Below are 25239 nucleotides of genomic sequence, written 5' to 3' on the forward strand. Positions count from 1 at the left end.
ATAGGTGTGTATTTGGTTATCTTCTCCATGTTCATGTGTTTTTGTATTCTGACCCAATTTTTCCAAGCACTGAGAATAATCTTAAATCGTACTTTCTTATAATAGCTTGGTTCTACTTTACGTATAAATAATGCCTTTGCCTCTTCCCCTAGTGCCAGTTCGTAAATTGTTGGGAGCTCTTTATCCTGTACATTATTGACATATTTTTCAAAAAAAAGTATATTCATTCGTTGTAGCAGAGCAGCCCAGTGGTAAAAGGTTAAGTTAGGAGCCGCCCACCCGCCCCGTTCTTGTGGTAGAGTAAGAAATTTAAGAGATCTCCTAACCTTGCCATATTGCCAGATAAATCTATTAAATGTTGAGTCTAGCGTTTTAATTATAGATCCTTCTATTTCCACCAGGAGTGACCTAAATAAGTAGAACACCTTGGGGAACATTATCATTTTAAGAACGTTCACCCTCCCTATAATAGTTTTTGTTTTCTTTGAGCATTCTTTTTATTGGTTTCATAGCTATCAAAAAAGAGAATACAACTTCAGAAACACAAGCAGACGTTTCAGGCAATGTGGTAGCCATTCACAGCTGGCATGTGCCCAACCCTAAATCTGTGACCTTTGTCTCCTACTGGTGGTGCAAGCTAGTCTACCTCCTCTCTCGTCTGGGAAGGGGGGGGGGGGGAGCGGGGAGCCAGGGGGAGCGGGGAGCCAGCATGTTTTATGACTCCGTTCGACTTATTCTCAGGGGATTCTCTCCTTTATCAGCCCAAAGGGGTATCTGTAAGATTCCCCAGATTCCCTATACTTTCTTAAACTTCCAAGGGCATCCCCTCGTTTCTTCTCTCACCTTCTCTGCATCTCTAAAATGACCCAGTCCTGTTTCCCGCCTCACTTCATTAGGCTTTGTTGGTGTCAGCAGGCCTCCATAATGTCTCTCTTTGCTACCATTAGTCCTGTCATACACAGAGTACGCTTATGTACAGGCAGGTGTATGCCTGTCAGTACTCCCTGTATGACAAGTCTGGTTGTTAACTAGATATTTGTGTTAATGATCTTGGACAGGGCGTGGCCAAGAGGGCCATCATGCCGGTCGCTTGAGCCCCGAGCTCCGCCGAGAACCAAGCCAATTCGGCCAGCATCCGAGATGCCAGCCAGTGCTGACCCTAAAATCCACCCTACCTGTAGCGGGAAGTGCCCTGGTCGTTCCTGCAGTGACTGGTGGCTCCTGAGTGTCCCGCTCGCTGCGCCATATTGGAGGCCGTGATCAGACCTGTAGTGCAGTGGGGGAGTCCCTGGAGGGCACGCGGGTCACAAGAGGCCACATCAGCTACGCACCGGAAGGTAGTGATACGGCGTGTGCTCCCCCACTAGCAGGCCTGAACTAACCCAGAAGGGCCCGCCCTCTTCACACGTGGCCGAGGTGGAGCAGCAGCCTCTGAGGCCTAGTGGAGCCGGCCGCTTGATTACTGCGGTGCTTCTCACACCCTCCTTGGGGCCCCCTGCAGGGACTTGCAGCGCCTCCTGCTTCAACCAACGGACAATTTCTTTTTTTCGATGACCAGGGTGGGGGCTGGCTAATGCCCTGAGGCCCAACGCCTAACTCTGCCACACAGGTTGGTAGGGGGGTCCACGCCAGGTCCCACCCCGCGCCCACGTGGCCTACCAGACAACAGCACACCATTCCCCTTAACCGCCTGCTGTGCGGCTGGTGGCTCTGGGCTGCAGCCACTCTGCCACACGCTGCCACAGGTGGGGATTCTCCTCTAGGCCCGAGTGGGACCCAACCAATGCCCCGGGGTCCCGTGCCTGACATCCTTGCACAGACCAGTGCAGAGTCAGCGCGGAGACCCTCACAGCGCCCCAACGCAACTGCCAGCTAGTGTCTGCCACCTCCACCACATCCTAATTGGCATCCTGAGGTCCCGTGCCTGACTTCGTTACACGGATCAGTGCAGGGTCGACACTGGGGCCTGGTTGGCACCCTGAGAGGCCTGCAGGGTGATGATGGCAACTTCCCTTGCCCTGTGACCCGGTACAGCCATATCCTTTGCCACGGACAGGGGTCCCTCCCCCCCACTCCTGCTGGGGGACACCAGCTGCAGTAACCAACTCTCCTGTGTGGGACCCTGCAGACCTCAGGTACAAGCGGCGCACATGGGGCTGTAGGCCTGCTCTAGATTGGGGTCTCTGGTGGAGGTTCGAGGCCCCAGCCCAGACTCAGTCCTCTATGACCACCCTGCATGGGTCGGTATGGTGTCAACATTGCTATCCCTACCCCCTCCTGGAGCGACGAGGGGCGCGCTGCCTTACAGGGGTCCCGACGCCGGGAGCTGGGTGAGTCTTCGGCCATGGGGAAGAGCAAAGCCCCATGTGCCACAGCCTCACAGATGCCAATAGACCACTACACCACCTGCTCCAGGGGTCCCGTCTCCGGTGCCTTGGACACTGCGGACACGAGCAAGGCCGAGGCCACACTGAATGACCTTCCCATCATCCTGCAAGTGATCCAAGCCTCCCAAGTGGCGGTGGATGACAGAGTTGGAGGGGTGAAGATGGACGTGGCGTTGCTTTGTCAAGACCTACGCAACGCAAAAACTCAGATCGCAGAGACGGAGACCCGGATCTCCACGGTCAAAGAAGGTGTCTCAACTCTTAAAACCCAGGTTTCCTCACTACTGACCCGTACGGCAGAGCTGCACGCGCGGGGGAGAATGAAGAAAACGGCTTAAAGCAAAATAACATCCGAATCGTGTGAGTTCCGGAATCCTTTAGAGACACGACTCTCATATATGGCAGACCTCATAGAGAAATGGCACAGATCCTGGATGCCAGAGGGATGTTTATCTCCATGGTTTGTGATTGAGCGCGCCCATCATTGGCTGGTCCGATGCCCCCGCCCAGAGCCCACCCACGGCCAATCATTGTCCGCATCCGAAACTTCCGCGACCAAGATGCGGTCCTGAATGTGGGCAGTCCAGGCCTCCAACATGGCGGCAGTAAAGTCATGATATTCCCGGACTACACCAGGGAGGTCCAACAACTGACTGAGGAGAGACAACTACAAGAACACACCCCCTCCACCACCACCCAAGACGCAATCTCAGCCGCACGCTCCCAGCAAATTCCCAGCGGACGGCACTGCTGCTCTCAGAGACATCGCGGTGTGGCCCGCTCGGACTCCCCACCGGGCTCCTCCTTGCTGCTGCACCGTACTGCAAGTGCCCCATCCAAAGACTACTTGGAAAGGAAGATCCCGGTCTCCAAAGATGTGGCACACCCATCGTTTCGCTCCCAGAAACCCACTATACCCTCCCAATCGGACTCAGACTTGTCCGGCAGCCCTGTTCTTAGCCAGTTCTTAGATGCAGACCCTGCATTCTGAAGCAGCGGTGAGGGCCCCCCCTCGACCTATACCAAGACACAGCAGCAAGGTGACATTTCTACTCCAACCGGACCTTGCATTCCGTATCTTCAAACAGCTGGCGCTCTAAATCCTGCCTTCTACTTGGTTCTCTGCAACCCCTGCTGTAGAACTATCACAGCAAACCTATGTTAATTCAAATGTTTTTATTCCTTCGGCGACAGATGCTTCTGGGGTAGAAGTATGGGGTGGGGTGGGAGTTGGGGGTGGGGTGTTTTGTTCTGTATTAACTGTTCAAGATGTTTCTTTCCATATATGCACCAACACGCTTTCTATTAAGTCAGGCATCCATAGACCAGCCACTTAAATCGTTTCTGGAGCCTCCCGGGCACCCGCCTCACGATCATGCAGGACTTCCCTGGAATGTTAACGGTTTGCTGGACCGCATCAAGCATTCAGTGGTGTTCACAATTGTCCACAACCACCTCCCAGAAGTCCTACTCCTGCAGGAAACCCACGTCCAGGGTGAGCGCTGTCCCTTGCTCTCTCACAAGAGCTACAACAGGGTCTTCCATGGAGGGTTCTCGCGGGGCTAGGGGGTCGCCTGAAAGGCGTTGAAGCACAGCTGGATTACACTCGGTAATCCAGCTGGACCCCGATGATGAAGCATGCCACCTACCAGGTAGGTGGGTGGGGGGTTTCTTTAAACAACAAACAGTTGTTTACACTCCTCCTGCGTAGGTACAGGTCACGAACTACGACCTTTACACCTACCAAGGACTTGTCCAATTTGTTTATTCAGTGACGACCCAGGGAATGGGACAAGCAGCCTTTCTATTTTTCCTTACTCTCTTTTTGTTTTAAAGTCTATCTATGTCCCCCTGGCCACCCTGAGGTGCTGCCTGGTTGACTGGACGGTGTTCCTCGCCCGACTTCCGACTGCCCTCACCATGCTAGATGGGGACTTTAACACTGTCCAGAGACTGGCCCGCGACTGGCCCGGTCCCACTACCTCTAGACATCCTGGAACCAGACTTTTCACAGACTGGATGTTCGCCTGGGGCCTCTGTGACACCAGGCGATCCTGGCACCCGTCGCTCCAAATATACACACACACATCTCCTCCTCACACCAACGCACTCGCGCATTGACCTTGCTCTCCTACCTGCCCTGGACTGCCAAATGCTGACCCGCATCAACATACTGCCCAGGGGGATCTCAGACCACTCGCCCATACTCCTTGACCTGGGAAGCCGCCACACGATGCAGAGACCCATCTGGTGCATTAATGCATGGTATCTGCAGAATCAGATTTTTGTCCACACACTAAGAGAAGAACTTCAATCCTACTTTCAAACCAATTCCGGGACAGTGGCCCGGGTGAGTACACTCTGGTCCACCAGCCAAGCCACCATCTGGGGCTTCGTGAGGGGCTTAGTTAGGTCAAGAGAGCGCACGCCCTTTCCCTCATCACTCAATTAGAAGCCCAAGCCATCCATCTGGAACACCTCCTTCCCCTCGACCCAGGAGAAGCCACTGCCCGCCAACTACTCCTTCTACAAGAAAGCATGCGACTGCACCCCCTTGTAGCGGCCAAAGAACTTTAGCACACATCCATGGCTAATATTTATGATTGGGGCGATAAAAACAGGAAAATGTTATACTGGCTCGCCTCCCACCACCAGGCCAACAGAATAGTTACCGACATCAGGGATGAGGCTGGCCACGTGCACCAGTCCTTGCCGGGCATTGCTCGAGCCTTCGCCCTCTATTACGAGCAACTATACTCTGTGCCACAAGACAAAGATGAAGCGGCCAGCGAACACCTCCCAGACGCGGTCGTCCCCGCTTCCCTCCTGCAGGGAGACTCCCACTCGCTAGAGGACCCCATCACGTTGAAAGAAATCGGGTATGCCTTCTCAGGGCAGACACCTGGGAAGACACCAGGCCAAGATGGATTCCACATGGAATACCTGGTGGAAAACCGGGACCTAATGCTCCCTCACCTTCTCGAGCTTTGTGAAGAGGTAGGTCAGAAAAGTTAATTCTCAGAGGACCTTAACTCAGCCACCATCGTGGTGATTCCCAAAACGCAGCCCCCTTCTAGCTCCTGTGCCCACTACCGCCCCATCTCTCTGCTCAACGAGATTAAAATATTCACCACGGTCCTGGCTAATAGACTAAAAAGAGTACTGCAGACCCTCATCAACCCCTAGCAATGCGGCTTTAGGCCACAAAGAAGCACACAACACTGCATCAGACAGTTGCAGGTGGCCCTGACCCACCGCCTCCCTTTACCCTCCGACCTGGACTTGCTTTTAGTTGACTTTGAGAAGGCATTTGATACAGTGGACTGGGACTACCTTCACAAAATACTTGCTCGTGTCGGCCTCGGCCCACATGTTCAAGCCATGGTCAAAGTGCTCTATTCCCACCCACTGGCCCAAGTACGAGTGAACAGGGTCCTTTCTGACCCCTTCCCCATCCGATGTGGCACAAGGCAGGACTAACTCCTATCCCCCTGCTCATTGCTTAACAATGGAGCCCCTAGCCCAACTCATTCGCAGTGATCAGTTATAAAGCGCAGAGATACTCCTTTGGAGTCGATTCTAGCGCTATACAAACCCATAAATAAATACAAGAGATGGTGATAGGACACCAATCACGAGGACCGCATTGTCCTTTATGCCGACAGCATCCTCCTATATTTAGCCAACCCGGCGCAGACCGGCACGCGCTTCCTCATCCTGCTCGAGACCTTTGAGCGTGCCTCGGGTCTCAGAGTGAACCCAGCCAAATCGCTACTGGTTCTCCTGGCCCCGTCAAGGGATTGCTTCGATGGGTAGTCATCCATTCCCTTCTTTAGGCTGAGTTTCAAATACCTGGGCATATGGGTGATACTCCACCCAGAACTCACCTGGGCCCTGAATCTGCAACAGTTGATCCGTAAACTAGAGCAGACCTGACCACGTGGCAAAATCTTCCCCTTCACGCGATGGGCCGCATAGCCCTTTATAAAATGATGATCTTACCCCGCTTCCTTTACATTGTCCTTAACTTTCCCCTCCCAATCTCAAGGTCCTGATTCCAAGGGCTGCAGGGTGACTCCCGCACCTTTCTGTGGAGAGGCAAGCGACCGTGGCTGTCACTTACCCACTTTCAACTAAGCCCCTATGAGGGCGGATTGAGCATGTCTAGTCTCTACCACCAAGCCTCTTAACGTCTCGTACCGCACAACTGGTTCAATGGGGGGTAGTTTGATCCAGCCTACAAGCTAGAGCTCAATCACCTGGGCTTCCCAACTCTGCAGGCATTACTATATGGTGCCCCATTCCCCTCCCAGATGCCCACTGTAACCAGAGTGGTACTCATAGCCTGGTGTGCCGCAGGCAATGTAATGCTGGACTAACAAAACAAAGCCCATTATGGCATGGCATCTGGCTGAGGGAGGTGACCTCGTTCATCGGCTTCTGGACCTGGGACTCCATAGGGATCTCTCAACTTGGGGATGTCTGGGCAGGGACCTGCATGCGCCCCGTCACTGACCTACAAAAATGCTCTGCAGTCGCAAATTCCCAATTCTATAGATACCTTCAGGTCCGACATGTCCTTCATGCCCACATACATAACTCCAACCTCCTCCCAGAGTTCAACCCACTTGAAGCGAAGATCCTTATGGGAAACCTGGGACGTGGCGGTGTCTCCTAAATCTATTGTACCCTCATAATAAACTCCTCTGATACACTCTGTCTTCTACAAACCAAATGGGAGGGCTGGGTAAGCACGCTGGACAATGCGGACTGGTGCGACGCCCTGATGGCGCCCCACAAACTCACTATCTCCTCCAGACTGAGGCTGATACAGACCAACTACCTCCATGCAGCATACCTACCCCCCGAGGGCCTGCATAGAGCCGGCCTCAGACCTGATGCCTCCTGCCCCAGATGCGCAGCCCCTGGTGCCGACTTTCTCCATATGGTTTGGTCTTGCACCCTAATACAAACATACTGGGTGACGGTGATGAATAAACTGACAGAGGACCTGGGGTGGGGGGGCCCTGTATCTCCTAACCTGATACACCTGGGGATATTGGAGGGTGTTGGTGGCACCAGGCCAGAGAAAGCCTTCTTGAACACAGCCCTTTTAGTTGCCAAACGTGACATAGCCACAAAATAGGTGAGCCCCATCCCTCCTACCATTGCAAAGTGGTGACGCAGAGTTGATTGGTGTGCTCAACTGAAGAGGGTGGTGTTCGAAGCCAGAGGCTGTCCTCAAAAACATGAGCAGGTATGGGGTAAATGGCTGCACTTGTGATCCGTATCATTCCTATTATTGACCTGGAGAGACTCAATGAATCACTATTGTATTGAACTCGACTTGCTCGGCTGATTGTCTTTGTACGAATAACCCATAAATTACCCTGTGCCTTAATCATGTTGGCAACTTTGTGGCGTTTATAAAAGATCTTGGACCGTTCACCCACTATCTTAGTCCAAAACTCCTGGTGTAGTCCACTGCTCCAAATAGTATGGAAGAAGGTGTCCTCTTCATTCCTACATTTGGGGCCCTTGATAGCATTCCCAAGGACCCCAAATGCACCAGGTACAATGATTGGTCTGGATGGATTAGGGTCATTATAACAGAGGTAGGCCTATTTGCTGAGATTTTGGCTAGGATTTTTGTTTCTATGTTCAGGAGGAAAACTGAGCATACCTTCAGTGGTTTTACCTTTTTAGGTATTACAGCTGTTGACACATGCCTGAGGTTTTTGGACAGTCAGTCTGCCTGCCACTTTTGCTTCCTTAAACATATTCAGCATGTGAGTCCCCACTAATGATGAGAGGTGTTCAAACAGTTCCACTGGAAGGCTACGGGCCCTGAGACACTACCCATCTGAAGCTGACAGAGAGCCTCTCTCACTTCCTTAATGGTGATCGTTTCGTCTAAACTGTTTTTATGTTCCTCCATGAGATTTGTGGTTTAAATGCTCTACAGTTTCGAAAGTACCTCCTTTCCTGCTTATCTCTCTCCTCTCCCAGTATCTCAGTTTAAGTACTCATAGAAAGGAGCAAACGTTTGGGCAAGATTGTCAGCTACTGCACTTCCATCTTCAATCCTATTTGTTCCACAGTATTTGTCCCTCTTCTTTTCCGATTAGCCACGACAGCAATTGCCTCACTTCTTATAGGCATCTTAGGGTGGCCAGGAGGCTTCCTCATTGGATAATGCTTTAGAAATTTGTTGGCAAGAACTTTAACTGTTGTGGCAAGTTTCCTAGTACTATTTCTCACCTTAACAACTCCCCTTTGAGTCTCCTTTTGTGTTTATGTGTTTGTGTAAGGGTACGACCTCTAATTACTGCCGTGTATATCTTCCACAGAGTTTCCCCCACTGGAACAATTTCTATATTTTCTTCAAAATATAGGATGGTGGCTTCCCTAAGACTGTCTAATACCTCATAGTCTTTAAGTTTTCAAGTGTTCAATCTCCAGTCTTTCCTGTGGCACTTATCCCCTCTTCCCATTGTAATGAATAGGGAAGAGTGAGCCAACATCCCTCTCACCAAATACTTTTCTCTGAATACTCTGAGGAGTTCCATCCGTGGGATGAACACATAGTCTAGCTTTGACAATGTGCACCCAAAAAGTATTAATACCGTTTTCTACCTTCATGTGACTGTTGTTGCACATCAGGCTAAAGGCCAGGGCAAATCTAGTCAACACGGTCTCTTCTACTCTCCCCAGTTCACCTACTGTCAATCTAACTATCTCTATGTTCATTACATCATTGAAGTTTGTAGAGTCTGAGGTGACCAGGAGTAGACAGCCAACTTTCCCCAGACACTCCTCGTCATTATACCATACTTTACTGATCTGGAAAGGTACTGTCTTTTTTACCTATGATGGCTACGACTCTCTTTCCCTTACAGAAACCGACCAAACCATATCCAGAAAGCATCTCTTTCCCACACAGCATATCTAAGTCTCTGAAGGAGCAGTAAGTCTGGTTTGTATCATCTGAAGTACCACATGAACATCCCCTGTTTGATTTTTTCCCTCAGACCATTTGCATCTCATGTCATGACTCCAGTGTTCCATCTACTGTACCTCAGTTGTGGTCTCCTTTCCTCACCTCTGTCCCTTTTACTCATCCAAATACCCTCGTACCAATTCTTAACTTCCCTTTGCCTTACTGAACTGTATGTGCCTACTGTGGAAAAACTATAACCAAAGTAACTTCCATCCCATTGACCCTTCAACCCCACACTTCTATGCGACAAGCTTGAAACTGCTCCTTCCTCAGTGCACAAAGAACCTACCATCCATTCCCTTTCAACATTGACTAGGTCTGTAACCTGACTCCCTACTCTGTAGCCCTTCCTTTATTGGTACGAGGTGTTTTTGGAGAGACTGTTGCCTCTACTATCAGCTTTCTCTGTGTTACACTTTCAAGTATCTTGATTATCCTAGTCTAATTGGGCTTTTTACTGGCTAAGTGCTGTCCTCGTCTATCTCTTCAGCCTCTTCAGGCCTCTTTTCCAGTGCCCATCTTTTGGGACATAAAGTCCCTCGCATGGTGATGGATGCGCACCCCTGCTTTGAGTGTCCCAACCGTCATGATGTATGGATCTTTAATGCTGATTTTTGTTGTCATGGGCAAACACAGAGCATGTGTGTGCTATTTCATGACTGCTGTCTTTTCTGGACAGGGAGGGGTGCCCAAAGCGCTACCCTTATAGTGGTGAAGGACTTGCCTTTCAGGAGTTAAGCTGCATGGTGGTGGCAGCAAACAATTTAGTGAACAGTAGGAGTGAACATATTTTTTTAAGTATGTCACTCAAGTAAGTCCTATGGGCTCACTCATTTAAACTTCCACTGCTGTGTGTTTAACTCACTCTTGGCCTACATTGGTTTGACGTGGAGTGCTGCGCAACGTATGTGTGGTACACATTTGCTGTGTATGTGTGTCTGCCTGTGAATGGTACAGAACAGGGATAATACAGTGCTGTGCCCCGCATGTATAGAATATGTATGTGTTGGATGTATGTCTACTTGTGAATGTTACAATACATAAAGGATGTAGTGCTGGACAGCACATGTATGCTATATGCATGTACTGGTTGTATGTGTGCCTATGAATGGTACAATACATAGAAGACTCTGGGTTCTATTTTGGGAGACCTAGGGCTGACTGAAGAAACAAGAGTAGGGGAGGCCCCCAGGACAGATTTGTGTATTGAGGCATTCCTGCAAAACTGGTGGGACGCACTGGAGGAAAGGAGCGCCAGGCTCTTCAGTACACTTTAAAGGGTGCTCTTTGAATCAGAGGGAGGTCACAGGAAAGGGGCCTATGCTCATTTCAGGAAGGAGTTGGGGCTAATAAGAGAGTCATAAAGAGTAGGGCTGAGGCCCTGGGGTAATCTTTTGATGCACATATCACTTTTGCTGTCGTCCAGGTGTGAACCTATAGTCATTCCTATGGCCTGTGTTGAGGGGCTATCAGATTTGAGTCACTGCTGCTGTGACAGACTGCTTTATGGAGGGAGAGAGAACAGAGGAGAGGACACATCAAAAGGAAGCCATCCCCCAACATAAACGTCAAAGACTCAGACCCTTAATCACATTTGGTGTATGGAAGGGCTATAGGAAGGGGAGCATGAGACCCAAACAATGTTCAATTGCTGAGCAGCCAGTTGGGCTGTGTGAAGAGGAGAAGCTCTGCAAGACTTCTGCCTGTGACCAGGACTGGGGAGCCAAGGCCTGGTAGTCTCAGAGCTGGATGATGGAACATCACCCAGGGAACCCAAGACTATGTGCCCTTGGAGCCTGGAATACCAGTGCCAGCCTGCTATCCAAGACCTGTGTGCCTTATGAAGGAGAGGAGAGCGCTGGATGGAGCGAGTTCCAGTTGGGGGATCCTGGCGATTGGATCCCCGTAGCAAGGTGAGAGGAGACGGCTACTGCCCTGATAGGGTCATTACCCATATGCAGGGAGAAGTTAGCGACCTCTGTATGCCAGTGGACGGCAGTGGTGAAGCGAGCCATGATTGTTGCTGCACCGAACGGGTAATAATTTGTGTACCAAGTCGACCAGGTGGGGCCACTGTGAAGATTGCTGTCATGACGACTGGCCCTTAGCCCATGCACAGAGCTGGAACAGTCACCTCATATGCAAGGAGGCATCACTAGAACTGAGCAAGGAGAGGGGTCTGGTCAAGACCGTTGATGGAGGACACTGTAGTGACGCGAGTGGGCCCAAGCCCTTGACTAAGGACAATCACCAGGACTGTCGCACCCACCCCCCCCCACACCTGTGGGCAGGAACTTCAGAAACCTACCCAGCATCAGGTGAGCATCGAGAACCCACCTGCTGCAGCAGGACTGTGTTAGGAGAACTTGAGGACACTGGACTGCAGTCCTCCCAAGCCACATGTGAAATATTTACTAGAGGCAGTCGCTGCAGTTTCAGTGCCTGCAAAGAGGGTGTGCTCAGAGACTCTGGTCGCTCACATTCTGCTAGTGTGGGTAAGAGTGATTTTCAGGCCAGACTTCCCTAGGGAAACTTGCCTGCCAGATAGCACCTCAGCACTGAAATGCTTTTGATTTTAGTGTAGAGTTGGAATGGATCTCCTGAGATTCGGACTACTGATGAGAATTAACCTGAATGTTGCCTATAGTGAATAGGGAAGAACCACTACTGTTAGAAAGAGGAGGGTGGGACTCAGGGACCAGCCTATAAAACACTAGATCACTGACTTTAGGGGACTGGGTGTATTGTTTGTGAATGCCACATTTTCTTTGTGTTGGTATACAAATACTCCTTTTTTCCTAAAAGCAAGTATTTGACTAGACAATCATTTATTGCTACCACTGCACATTTTTTGAGTTGTGCGCCTGTGTTCAACCCTCTTTGTCTATCTCCCCTCTGAGTACTCAACACGCGCTACCACTGAGAGTCAAGTGCTGAAGGAGAACTTGGCCCAGTTGCTCAGGATCCATAGTAAGTTGGGCGTAATGAAACGTGCGGGGGCCTCCCTGCAAAGTACATGGAGGGCGCCCCCCCATGCTCTGGACCCAGTCATCAGTACTCAGGCTGGGGGCACGCCGCCAGTGCAGAGTGCCTAAGGGTCCCCTGAAGTAAGGGGCCACATTGCACCGCGAGGGCTGCGGGGCCTATTGTTACACACTGTTCCCGCCCCTGCCCACAACAACATATACCATGGTGTAACCCAAAATGATGAGGCCCCCCTGCAGAATGTGATGAGGGGTTCCTGAGTCTCCCATATCTCACATATATTCATTGGCTTTGGCTTAAATGGAACCCCGTGAAGGTTTGGAGGCGCTGGAAGTGTTGGGCCCCGTACTGCAAGGGCTGTTGAGGCCTCTGTTATGCCCTTGTCTTAGATGAGCAGTTCTCTGCAGATAAAGCTGTTAACTGTCACTGAGTGGGCCCCCACCCACTCTCCAAAGTGGCACTGAAGGCTCTGCCTGAGAAACTAAAAAGTAATTTGGTTTCTCTTCAGGACTGTACCAGCACAGAGTCACAGTAACCAGATGTAGGAAAGTGCCCCTTTTTGCATGGTTACCCCCCACTTTTTGCCTGATATCTGATGCACCCTGACTTAAGTGCCATGGGTCCCTGCCAATTAGGCTCTCAGGACCTGTGTTCTTTCCCAAAGCTGTACCTTTGTACCCACAATTGGCACATCCCTGGCCACAGGTAAGCCCCTTGTAAAAGGTACAATGGGTACCAAGGGCACTGTCACCAGGGAAGACCTCTAAGGGCTGCAGCACCTATTGTGCCGCCCTTAGAGGCCATGTACCTTAACACCCACAAACTGCCATTGCAGGCTACGTGTTTTGATGCAGAGAAAAGTGAAGATTGGACATGGCACACATCTCTGTGTGCCATGTCCACAACCTACTGTCTGAGGCCTAGGTAAGCCACCCCTCCAGCAGGGTGCACAAGCCTCAGATGAGGGTTTAGTGGCATGAGCCCTGAACCCCTACAGTGTCTAAGTCCATTCTTAGACATTAATAGTGTAGTAAAGCCAAAAAGAGTATATGGTCTGGGAGTTGGTCATTATGAACTACACAGCTACATACAAGATTTACTAACACCTGGGAAGTTTGCTTCTCAGCACATTAAACCCACACTGATGCCAGTGTGGGAATTAATGTAAAATGCACTCAGAGGGCATCTTAGGGATGCCCCTTGAAAAACGACCAGCCCTGGTGTGGTTCCTGAATGGCTGCCTGCCATTTGCTACCACCAGACAGGTTTCTAGAGCCCTGGGTAGAGGGCCTCCACTCTCTGGGTCCAGAAACGAAGCCCATCCTGGGTAAAAGTGCCTTACCGCCTCCCCCAGGATAGACTGGGTCCACAAAGGGGAAGCTTCAAAGAGCTGCTGCCTTTGAAAGTTGTCCTTGCCTTTCACTGCCCCACGCAAATGGCTCCCACCAATTCTGACCCCCGCTTTGGGTGGGAGAATCGGCAGGAAAACCAAGCTAAAAGAGGTGTGCCCACCTTTGCCAACTCCACCCCTCAGGAGGGGAGCCGAGGTGAAGCACACATCTCCGTCCCCTCCATCTTGCAGATGATGGGACCCAACCAAATCAGGAAGAGTCTCATGCGCCCCTCCCACTAGAGGGTGGCACATTAGGGGGTGGACCCAACCCAAGGAAGGGACACATTGGTCCAGACCTGCACACCCCTTTTAGCACCCCTAAATCTAGTATTTAGGGTTCACCCTGAACCTTGCCTCCTCAGATTCAAGGAAGAAAGAAGAAGGACCGAAGAGCCGTGCTGACCCAGGAAGAAGACGACAACTACTGCTTTGGCCTCAGCCCCACCGGCCTGTCCGCTTCTGACCTGCCTACAGCGAAGTACCCGGCATGTCCAGCAGTCCACCAGAGCCCGAAGAACCTGCCCTGCACTTGCATTACAGACTCTGTCTCCTGTGAGCACCGAATTTGCTCAACAAAGACTCCAAGACCAGAATCTAGATTCCAGCAACTCTGCGAGTCTACACTACTCTACACCCAAGGCCCATGGCCTGAGTTTGAGTGGCCCAACACCACGAGGAGGTCTCCCCAGTGATCCTGACCTGGGATCTGGTGATCCCTGACCTCCCTCAAGCCTCAAGTCAACACCTGCAGCCGACACCCGAAGGGTCCCTATTACAGCGACCAAAGCTGGTAAGAAAACCCGACGCCAGAGAACACCCCTGCACCAGACTCCCCACTGCCTTGGATGGCCCAATCGATGGTGTCCAGGCATCCCCCAAGAATCCAACTCACCTCTCCAGCCGGTGGTCGCCTTCAGGAAGCCTCCCTTCCCGAGCCTGCAGCATCTCTGCAGAACCGAAGGTCACTATTGAAAAGCACAGGGCCCCCAACGTCTCCTTGTCACCTTGCACCCAGCCGCCCCAGTGCCGCTGGTGGTGCAACTTCTGTGCTGAATGTTGGCCCCTGCAGTGCTGACCTTATCCCCAGAAGCTTGGCTCCCACAACTGAGTGGCCTGCTCGTAAGCAGCCCCGAACCAAAGGCCCCATTGGCTAACGTTGGGACTCTGCACCCGGCAGCCCCAGTGCCGCTGGTAGTGCAACTTGAGTGCCAACCCCCAAAGCACCCACTCATAAGACACTTACTTACCTGTGAAACCGATAACCATTTTTCTCCTATAGGAACCCATGTTATAAGATTTTGGGCCTAAAATGTTCTAAGTGTTGAACTGTTGTTTTGTATGGGAAAAACAGTAACTCTAACTCAAACCAAGAAAATTCTTACTTACCTTGTATTGTGAGATCCGTATGTGTGGTATCTAGGCATAATAATAGCACTTAGAAAACTAGGGTCTAAGGGATATTTTTAACGACCTACCCAAGTTCTAATCCCCAAATCTGACTGTAACAACCATAAAGAGAACTGGGGGTCCAAAATGTATAGATGGAAGCACGAAAAATACAGGAGCGTGTATATAAGGAATCAGTACATAGAATCTGAAAGCAGAGGCTGGATTCCCATCAATCTTTTTATCGTGATCAGTATTATCATTTGGTCATCCACCCATTTGGGAGGTTTGTCTCTTGATCATAGAGACTGCCTCCGTGGAGAGCTCTCTTGCACAGATAGAAAGGTGGGACTAGACTCAACGATAAACAAAGGCAATAGTGTCTATAGTTGGTGAGCCGATGCAATTTGTGCAGTGCAAAAAATGATCAAGAGACAAACCTCTCAAATGGGTGGATGACCAAATGATAATACTGATCACGATAAAAAGATTGATGGGAATCCAGACTCTGCTTTCAGATTCTATGTACTGATTCCTTATATACACGCTCCTGTATTTTTCGTGCTTCCATCTACCAGTTCTCTTTATGGTTGTTTGGTATCTAGGCATACCAGCCCCAGTACTCAAAGTAATCTAAAAGTAATTATTGTGTAATATAAACTGCTTTTTGAATCAATACCAACCTGTAACTATTGCAAATTCAACCACAACTGCATTTCCTTGTGAAGTCCTGTATTTTAGAATATATTTTACTTACCTGTGCCAAGTCCTGAACATAAGTATATATTTGTTATACTTACCCATTTGGTCTGGAATCTGTCTCTGAGTGTATGCCATCAGTCTTAATTGAGTGAATACAATAAATGCTTAACACACCCTCTGGTTAAGCATAACTGCTCGCCCACACTATCACAAAGAGAGTTGTTAGTACTTACCTAAAATTGCCTCTGCTATACCTCTGGGGACTCCCTGGACTCTGTGCACAATGTATTGTACTTTGGTATGGTATATACAGTGCCAGCTTCCTACACCAGAAAATTAATTTAGCCCCCACTTTGTACAAAAAAATTGATGGTATCAAGAAAGCAAAGCAAGTGAACCCAACCCTCCCTAGAAGAGTTTCTTTGTCTCTTCCATCCAAGCATCTATCAATTCATTCTTTCACCCTTATATCCACCCGCTGATATCCACTATTTCACCTTTTCGTTCTGTCATCCATTAATTCTTTCAACCATCTTTCAGTCTTTCCCTATTCCATCCATCCATCAAATCTGTCAACAATCCATCTATCCACCCACTCTGCCATCAATTGAACATGTCCATCCATCCTTCCATTATTCTATCCATCCAAGCACTCTGCCATCCATCCACTCTGCGATCCATTTATTCATCTACTCATCCATCCACTCTCCAATCTATCCATCCCCTCCGCTATCCATCTATCCCCTGTGCCATCCATCCACTTTGCCATTCATCCATCCACTCTGCCATCCATACATTCATTCACTTTGCCATCCATCCACCCATAATCCATCCATTCATCCACTCTGTCATTCCTCCATTCAGCCATTCAACCATCCATTCGTCATATATTAATCCATTGTGCCATCTACCCATCCATTAAACCATCCATTAGTCCATCCACACTGCCATCCATTCGCTCGTCTGTTTATCCACTCATCCATCCCTTTACTCTGCCAGCCTTTTAACTGTCCATCTACCTATCCATTCACTCATCCATCTACCCACTTATTCATCCGCTCACTCGTTCACCCACTCATCCATACATCCTTTCACCCTTCCTTCTTCCATTTAATATTCCCTCCATCTTTCCATATCCTATTTACCCATCGATCGTTCTTCCTTGCCCCTGTTTACTCTGCTATGGACGCTGTATTCCTTCATAGCAGTATAGTATTTATCAGTTTTAGTCTGCCAGCTGCAGACACAAAAGGTCCATAAGGAGCCCCCCCCCCCTCCCCGCTGAAGTTGCTAAAGGGGGTGGGGCGGGTTCATGACGCCCCACTCACAAACCTAGTACTGGCAAGCTGAGGAGGGTCCCTTTCCAGGTGTGTGAGACGGTGCCCCCTCCCCCGTACCGCCCACCTGCACTCCGCCGGCTATGCAGTGGGGGGGGGGGGGGCGTCATGACCCAGAACATATAATCTTTGGTAGCCACTCGGTCATTTACAAAGTGCAGTGTGATCGGTGCTCGAGGCGTAGTACTTAAGGCGACAGACGTCTCTAGTGAGGGATGGGACCTGGTCGGGCCCCTGTCGAATATTACACCACCTCACACAAGGACATACTATTCGGTGGTACACATGAGCCCACAACCCCGCTATTTATACGGCTTTCGTCACGCCTGTTCTCAGAGTGCGAGTTGCCTGTATGCAATGCTAATGTCACATGGAGGTCCGTGGCACGCTGCACCCCCTCCCCACCACCACAGCCGCTGAGTGAGCCCGAAGGCAGCCTATCTGTGGCAGATGTGTGCTCCCACCATAATTAACGTCTAGAACTGCCACTGACTTCACCCAAGTATGGGCCATAGTCAAGCCCAGTGCACACTGAAAGTGACAGAGACCCAGTCCTTCCTTCATGTCCATTCAATAAGTGATAATAACTCACTTCAGGGTCTCTCGTCTCATCGACGCAAGAACGAAAACTATCCGCCTCCCTTTCAGGGCTTTTTGTGGTTAAAGGGAAATGTTTTCAAAGACAACTCTTGAACATCACTCAGATACATACGTGACTTAAGGTGCGAAAAAGGCGAAAGCTGGATTTGTGAAATATCAACAGCTTTCCAAAAAGAAACTCGTAAAGTTTCTAAAAAAATATAGAGGTAGCAACCATCGCTGTTGTATGTAGCCCAGCTGGAATTGTAACGTATGGCGCAGATAGCGATCTCTGCGGTAGGGCTATTAACCACTTGAGCTATCTCACCCTTTTCCTGTTGCTTATCTAATAAGTAATTTAATTAACGGATTTTAAAACAGGCTATTTACTGGGTCTTTCCAGGATGGGACAGTCTGCAGGATACAAACACTTAGACGAAACTTACAGCTTTATTCGCAAACCTTATGAAATAATATTTTTCGTACTCACTTTAAAACTGTTGCACCCACCGTGCAAGTCCCCGTCGGTCCCTCACCTCACGCGCACTTTCAATCGCGCAAAGTGGGTGAAGATCACGCATTTATGATGAGGCTACGCGTCCAACTACGGCGAGCTTTACGTAAGTTAGGTAACAAACTCCCATCCTAGACGGATGTGTGTAGGTCTAAGTGGTTGCTGGCTGCGCGGCCGCGGAGGGGCCCCTGGAGCAATGGGGCCGCACCGCGGGGGGCCTGTGTTAGCCCCCCCCCAGTACATCAGGATTAAAAGGCCTCAACCCCCCTTTCTCTGGAAAGATAAGAAGGAAAAGAACTGGAGGTCAGGAGGAAAAGGGCCTACCACCAGAGAACCAGGCGACAGATGAACATCCCTAGCATGAGACAGTGGTAAGGGAAGACTTATCGAGCAGAGAAGGAAAGGAAAACCTGATGGAGATCGAATTGAGAGAAGGGAACTGAGACCCGACTAATAGAAGTGTTGGGGAACATCGAAGAGGAGATATGCTCTTAACATGTGAACTGAAACAGTAGCTCAGATCCAGGCAGCACAACTTCCGTTTAAGGAGATTCAACATATCCAACATGTCTTTGCCACAAACTGCTCTGATTTAGGACCAGATGTTTCCTCTTGCCATAGATTCTTTTTATGTCCAAGGAGCTTTGCAGAGGAGCTCCAGTAGAAGCCATCCACCATAAAGGCCAACCTGGCTGAAACATATGAATTTCAACTCAAATTCTGTACATCAACTACTCTTCTGATAGTTGAAAAAAAGGGGTGATTGAGTCATCTATTTCAAGTATTATATTGATTTCCAGTTCTTGACTGCTATTTATTTGAGATCATTTTGGGCCCTATTATGTAATACCAAAGTGCTCCATGGATGCTCAAAGTGGGCGTAAACGCCCGTAGCGCCCCCAGAGCACTTCCATAATACAGCCCCATGTCTTTATAAAGCCACATTTTAAGTTCTTTTCCACAAGCTACCCAGCTCAAGTAACGTTTTAACAAAATTTGTCTTTGGTTAGCAGTATTTACTGAGATCTTTTCAGATATATTCTTGCATGTAAGGCATCCCACCATGATGACTACTTTATGTAATTAACAAACGTATGAACCAAATAGGCTCTTGAAGATTTGCTCCTCCATGACTCAATATTTGTTTGAAGGTGTATTTTCTTAATTGTTCCAGTGCCCAAATGGTTTTTATTAGAAACTTTAGGTGCCCATAGATAATTTGTATATTATCCTTGATTTAGCACTAAATGTACATACAGTTGGTAATTATTCCAGAATATTGGGAGCACTGTCGTACTTGGGGGTCGTCTCCCAGCCTAATCTGGGTTTGTACAGAAGAAACAAATCAGGTCTCAGTATTAGTTTCTAACTGAGTGATCTAATTTCATCAATTTCGAAAGGGTATTTCGGTTTTCACCATGTTTATTCTTAGAGAAATGTAACTTGACTATCAATTGCCTGATATTATCTGATAATTTAGTCCGATCGATTTTTTTCTTTCCATAAGTCCTACTTGATCTTTATGAGTCAATTCAGTAATAATAGAGCTAAGTCTGTTTGCACAAGTTATGTTGGTATGCTAATTCTAATATTTTATAAAGACATCGGTCAGTAACAGAGGAGCCTTCCCTGGCTCTGGCACCAGAAAAGATGTTGAAAAACTTTGCTAACGTTATGGCTGTGTACTCAGATGTCAAATTAATGGCCCTTGGATAGACAGAGCTAAAGGAAGAAATATCCAAAAAAAGGCAGTTGATGGTTCAATACAGTGATAATTCCAAATCTAACAAGCATTGATAATGCATCAGTTTCGCCTATGTAATGAAAATATAATTGCACCAAAGAGGATGGAGACAGTATGCCGGCGGCGGGAAACTGATAAGAGAAGCAGACGAGGACCAAGCATTGTTAAATGCAGGAAAACATGCTACGGCCAATAGAAATTGAGGAAAGGTAAGTGAAGTGTCATGCACTGGAACCAATGAGAAGCCAGGAAAGTGAGGAGGTGAGATGTAAGTCCCTTTTAAGTGTATATTAAAAACAATAGATTTCTCAAGCACAACGCATGCGATGTGCAGGTGAAACCTATAAAATCGCTAGAATACAGCAGATACAGTGAGCTATGCAACCATAACTCTCCCACCAGTGTACTGTTCATGACCTTACACATTGTGCCACAGATGATATCACAAAGAACATCAAAGATGCCATCACAGTGTATCAATTGACCTTAGATTAGCCCTTATACTGAAGGTGTGCTGAGCCAGAGATCATTTCAGTTGCATCCCGTGAGTTCTGGCATTCTGCACACCCCTGCACCCAGAGCAATGGAAGGCATCTCTTAAAAACAACCGTTGCTTTATCCATCAGACTTTGTGCATTGGACCTGGCCTCCTTTTGGTCCTGAACTTAGTCTTTGGACTCAGCAACCTTACTCCCAAAGACAAATGAACATGCCCTTCACCCATGCTCAGCAGCCACTGGGTACAAAGCCTCACCATCCATCTGGCCATGCGCTGAGCCCTCCTATCAGTATAGCAACAGAGGTGATGTGATTAACGTCAATGGTGATGTGGGATGTAACGTCACCGGATGTTTCACACATGCTTTTATCTCTCATACCATGGGGGCCAAATTCCAGTGACGTGCTTTAGGGGATACATGAAAAATATCAGCTAGTAAAATGCATAACCAATATTTTGGGATTCTCAATAAATATATAGCAAAAAACGGAATAATTTTATGTAGTGGTAGCTTATATATGAATTATGTTGTCTTTTCAGTTTTACTAGGATGGAGGGGCACTCAGAGACACAAAGCTAGCAAATCTGCTTGCATTTTGCTGGGGGATAGTCAGATAAAACCAAAGAGCATTCCTTTTCATTGATGGAAAACATGATCTATTTTAATTGATTAAACATTCTCTGCAAAGTGGCTTGCTGAAGGAAACATACTTAGTGGTTCCATTTTAAAAATCCATAAAATGATCAAGCAAGGTGGGTCCTCTTTTGTCTGATGGTTTGTCATATCCTTAAAATAGAAACAATTCAACTCAAACACATCTCATTAGTTCATCAGCCGCCAACACAAAGCTTTCATTTGGACTCTTTGGACCATTCGCGTTCAGGATATCAATCAATGCATACATTATCTATGGTAGATTTAAGAAAATTCAGATGAAACAAGCACTGATGAAGCAAGGACTTACCTTGTCTGTAACAAGAACATAATTTAACCGGAGACTGACTTCATATCCATCATCGTGGACAGTAGCAGAAATTATCTGGAAAATAAATATGATATCAGAATTGCGGAGAAATGAAATTTAGTAATTAATCAATATTATCCTAGGTGGAGAGCACTTATTGAACAAACTGAGGGTTTTTAATTTTGCTGTGGAAGATTTGATGTGTTCAATAAAACTAAAATCAGGGCATATGTGTTCAATAAAACTAAAATCAGGACATATTTTCTATGAATTGTGAAATACCATCTTCATCCATGTAAGAACAATTCTGCGAGCTGAGTCAAACGTACTTAAAATAGCAGTAGCAGTCTGTTTTGTCAGTTTATTTCTAAGGTTTCTTCTATAGATCACACAACTAAACTGAACAACTAGTGTTAACATTTTATATTCAAAACAAATATGAGATATTTCAGAACGCTGTGCTTCTGGAAAAGGAGCTGCTGAACTAAAAGATCTTCTCAATGAGAAGTCTGAAGTCTGCTAGGTTAATGCAAATATGACACCAGCTGTTTAAAAAGATGCAAAGGGAAGCATATGTTTTAGTAATTTATTGTATAATACAGTTTTAGAGAGCTAAACATGTTTAAGCGTGAAACCCCTACCTATGTCTAACATCTTCTCACAGCTTTTTCCTCAGTCTTTCCACCCACTCTTTTGCTTATTACCTCCTTAACTTTAAAATCGTAACATTTAGGTAAAAATAAATGTGTTTAATCTTCCATTTAAGAGCATGCATGGGGTGTAGATTTTTACAGGCGCAAAAAAGGAAGCCATTTCCAGACAGAATTCTTATTTAAAATGTGTTCATTTTTCTTTTTGCTGAGTGTGGCATTCCTAAGCTTCTGTTCATGAAGGTCTAGAAATTGGGGGTGGAGGGGGGCAAAACCCACAACAGTCCCTCCCAGTTCTTCACATCCTCTGTCAGCTTATCATCCTTCCTACTATTCCATCGCTTTGTGGTCTAGAAGTAGTCATTTGTGTCTCCCCTTTTTCTCTGTGCCATTTTTCTTTTGTGACCAGAATAAGGCAAGTTTAGATGAATTTGCAAATTTCAAGATAATGTATAAAAAAATAAATCAAGACTTTTATCAGCCAATCACATTTGATGAAAAATTCAAAGTTTAAAAGTTTCCAACTCACATTTTCAGCAACCTAGATGACTCTAAATTTGAGCTCTCAAATGCCTGCTGGATCCTTTTCTCAAGTGTTAGTATCTGTTAGACCTGACATCCTTGGCGTGGGTTTTTCCCCTATCTTTTGCCTCTGCTACATGGATTTTTGATGCTGTGCTGGATTTCGTTTTGCTGGTTTAGATGCTTTGGACACTCTGCCACTGCTAATCAGTGCCAGAGTGTAAGTGCTCCCTGTGTAAAATATCGTATTGATTGGATATACCTGATTGGCATATCTGTATCACCATGAAGTCCCTAGTAAAGTGCACTGTGTGTGCCAGGGTTGGTGATGACAGATGCTACTAGTGGGTCTGCAGCGCTGATTGCGCCACCCACCTGTGTAGCCCTAAAACAGTGTCTCAGGCCTGCCGCCGCAGGCCTGCCTGCAGTCCCCGGACTGCCATGTCCTCCTGGCCAGTGTCCACACTGACCGGGCCTAACCCTTCCCTTTTCGTACACGTCAGTCATCCCTATGGAAGGCCCAAGGTACCCCCCTGGGCAGGGTGCAGTGTATGTAGAAGGTAGAGCATGTACTAGTGCGGGTAACATGTTCTGGTAGTGAACACCGGCCATTTTGTGTGTTCACTACTGCAAGGTTATCTTGTTCCCTAGGCTATCATGAGGGAGGCGGCTGCCAATGGCTATCCGCCTAGCTTCTCATACGAACAAGATAAGACATGAGTGTTTGATATCCCTGAGTTCAGCATTTAATAACACATCTTTTAGGAGAGATTGTTTTTAAATCCTGAGTTGGAGAACAGTACTTTTTAGAGAGTAGCTGTTCTCTTGTCTGACCCTTCTGTGTGCCTGGGCGCGCTTGTGGATTGACTGTCTGGTTTGAGAGTGACAGGGGCTAGGGATCCCCCGGGAGGTTGGCTGAGTCAGCCCTCTGCTGAATGGCGACAATCGCAAGGAGAGTGGAGGGAGGAGATAGCACCTGGGATTGAATAGGGTTGTGCCTGCCTGCCACTCTGCTGGCTCCACCACCTGCTGGGCGGCTGACGACCTTGCCCCTCGCTCTGAAAAGAATGTAGAAGCCAGGAAAACAAAGTGCTCCAGCAACACCCAGAACTGGATCAGACCGGGCTCAGGACCCACTTGCACAAAGACTTCAAAGACTTCTAGGGGTATAAGTACAAGACCCCTGACAACAGATTTTTAGATTCGACCATCGAGAGGAACCTCTGCTGAAAGACGGACCGCTGAAGAACTAAAGGAAGATTGCCGTGCTGTGTGCTCAAAAGGCTGACCTGTTCTGGCGTACAACTGAAGCTAAGGAGAAGAAGGGGTTCTGCTGTGTGCTGACCCTATCCACTTGACCAAACAAGACTTTGCTGTGTGCTGTGACTTGAACTGAATCTCCAAGGGCCTGAGAAGAGCTGGCCTCCTGTTTCGCAACCCAGGGATAGAAAGGTTGCCAAGAACTCAAGACTCTGCTGTGTCCCACCTGCGCTGCTGTGTGCCGCAGGGACCGTGGACTGTTCTAACAAGCTTCTCAACATCTGCCTGTGAGGTGGGCTGGCTGCTCTCTGTCTTGCTGGAGAGTACCGCACCGAGACAGGCCCGACGCCGGTTGCCGCATCAAGAAGATCGACGTGCTCATCGGCACGTGCTTTGCCGCGACCCGGAGGCCTGAAGCAGATCGAGAGTCGTATTTCCCTGCTCTACGAAGCCGCACTGTGAGTGGCTGACTCCGGTGACGTCGACATCGTCACTGGGAGCTCGTCTAGGGAGTTGTGGAATCCTTGCACCGAACAGCCCGAGGAGCGCTTGTACAACGAGCGCAGTGACACCGCCAGAGCAACGTAGCTGCCTAAAATATCGAGAGCCTACAAACTGATTCATTCTCAGTGAGTATCGAATCACTCAAGAGACTAGAGACTATCGTCTGACGATCCCGACCGACCAAGAAAGCGATGCTTGATTTCAACTGCGGAAGCTAGATAAAGATATATTATTTTTGATATAACTCACCTGTGTGGTCTAAGTTTGTGGTGTCCGGAGGGGGGATCACTGTGGTGTCTACGTGCAAATACCTTACACATTGCCTTGGGGATAAGCCTGTCTGCTTGAGCCAAGCTACCTAGAGGGTGAGCAGGGGTTATCTACCGTGTGCGTCCCTGTACCCTGACTAGAAGCAAGGGTCCCTATTTGGTCTAAGGTGTACACCTCTGCCAACTAGAGACCCCCAGATCTAACATTGGTGGTCAGCGGTGCGGATTAGAACCAGTATTTGCACTTGACCTGCAGTGATTCTTCGTACATCACTAATCTAGTAAGCAGTTGCATTGCACAAAGTTTTTGCGTAGACTATTCTTGGAGGATCGACGAAGCATCATGTCTCTGAATGGAGTAGGTGAGGAGTCGGAATTGCAATTTGAAGTAGAAAAGTTGCTCACGTACAAGAAGGATCAACTAAAGCAATTCTGCAAGCAGCTTGGATGCCCAGCGAAGGGCAGCGCCAACAGGACGGAGCTGCAGAAAGCTCTAAGGGCCTGGTGGGAGGCCAAGAATGGCGCAACCGAGGAAACTACTGA

General features: G+C 48.3%; 1 protein-coding gene across 1 annotated transcript in view; it reads right to left on the minus strand.

Moving 5' to 3' along the window:
• DZANK1 (double zinc ribbon and ankyrin repeat domains 1) overlaps positions 1 to 25239 on the minus strand; it is a 1028117-nt gene that overhangs the window by 234605 nt on the left and 768273 nt on the right. The window contains exon 15 of the mRNA XM_085611767.1: positions 21492 to 21566. Coding sequence (XP_085467893.1) covers positions 21492 to 21566 — 75 coding nt within the window. The remainder of the gene's footprint in view (positions 1 to 21491; positions 21567 to 25239) is intronic.

This window comes from Triturus cristatus, chromosome 6 (assembly GCF_964204655.1).
Source record: "Triturus cristatus chromosome 6, aTriCri1.1, whole genome shotgun sequence".
In the NCBI taxonomy this organism is placed as follows: Eukaryota; Metazoa; Chordata; class Amphibia; order Caudata; family Salamandridae; genus Triturus; species Triturus cristatus.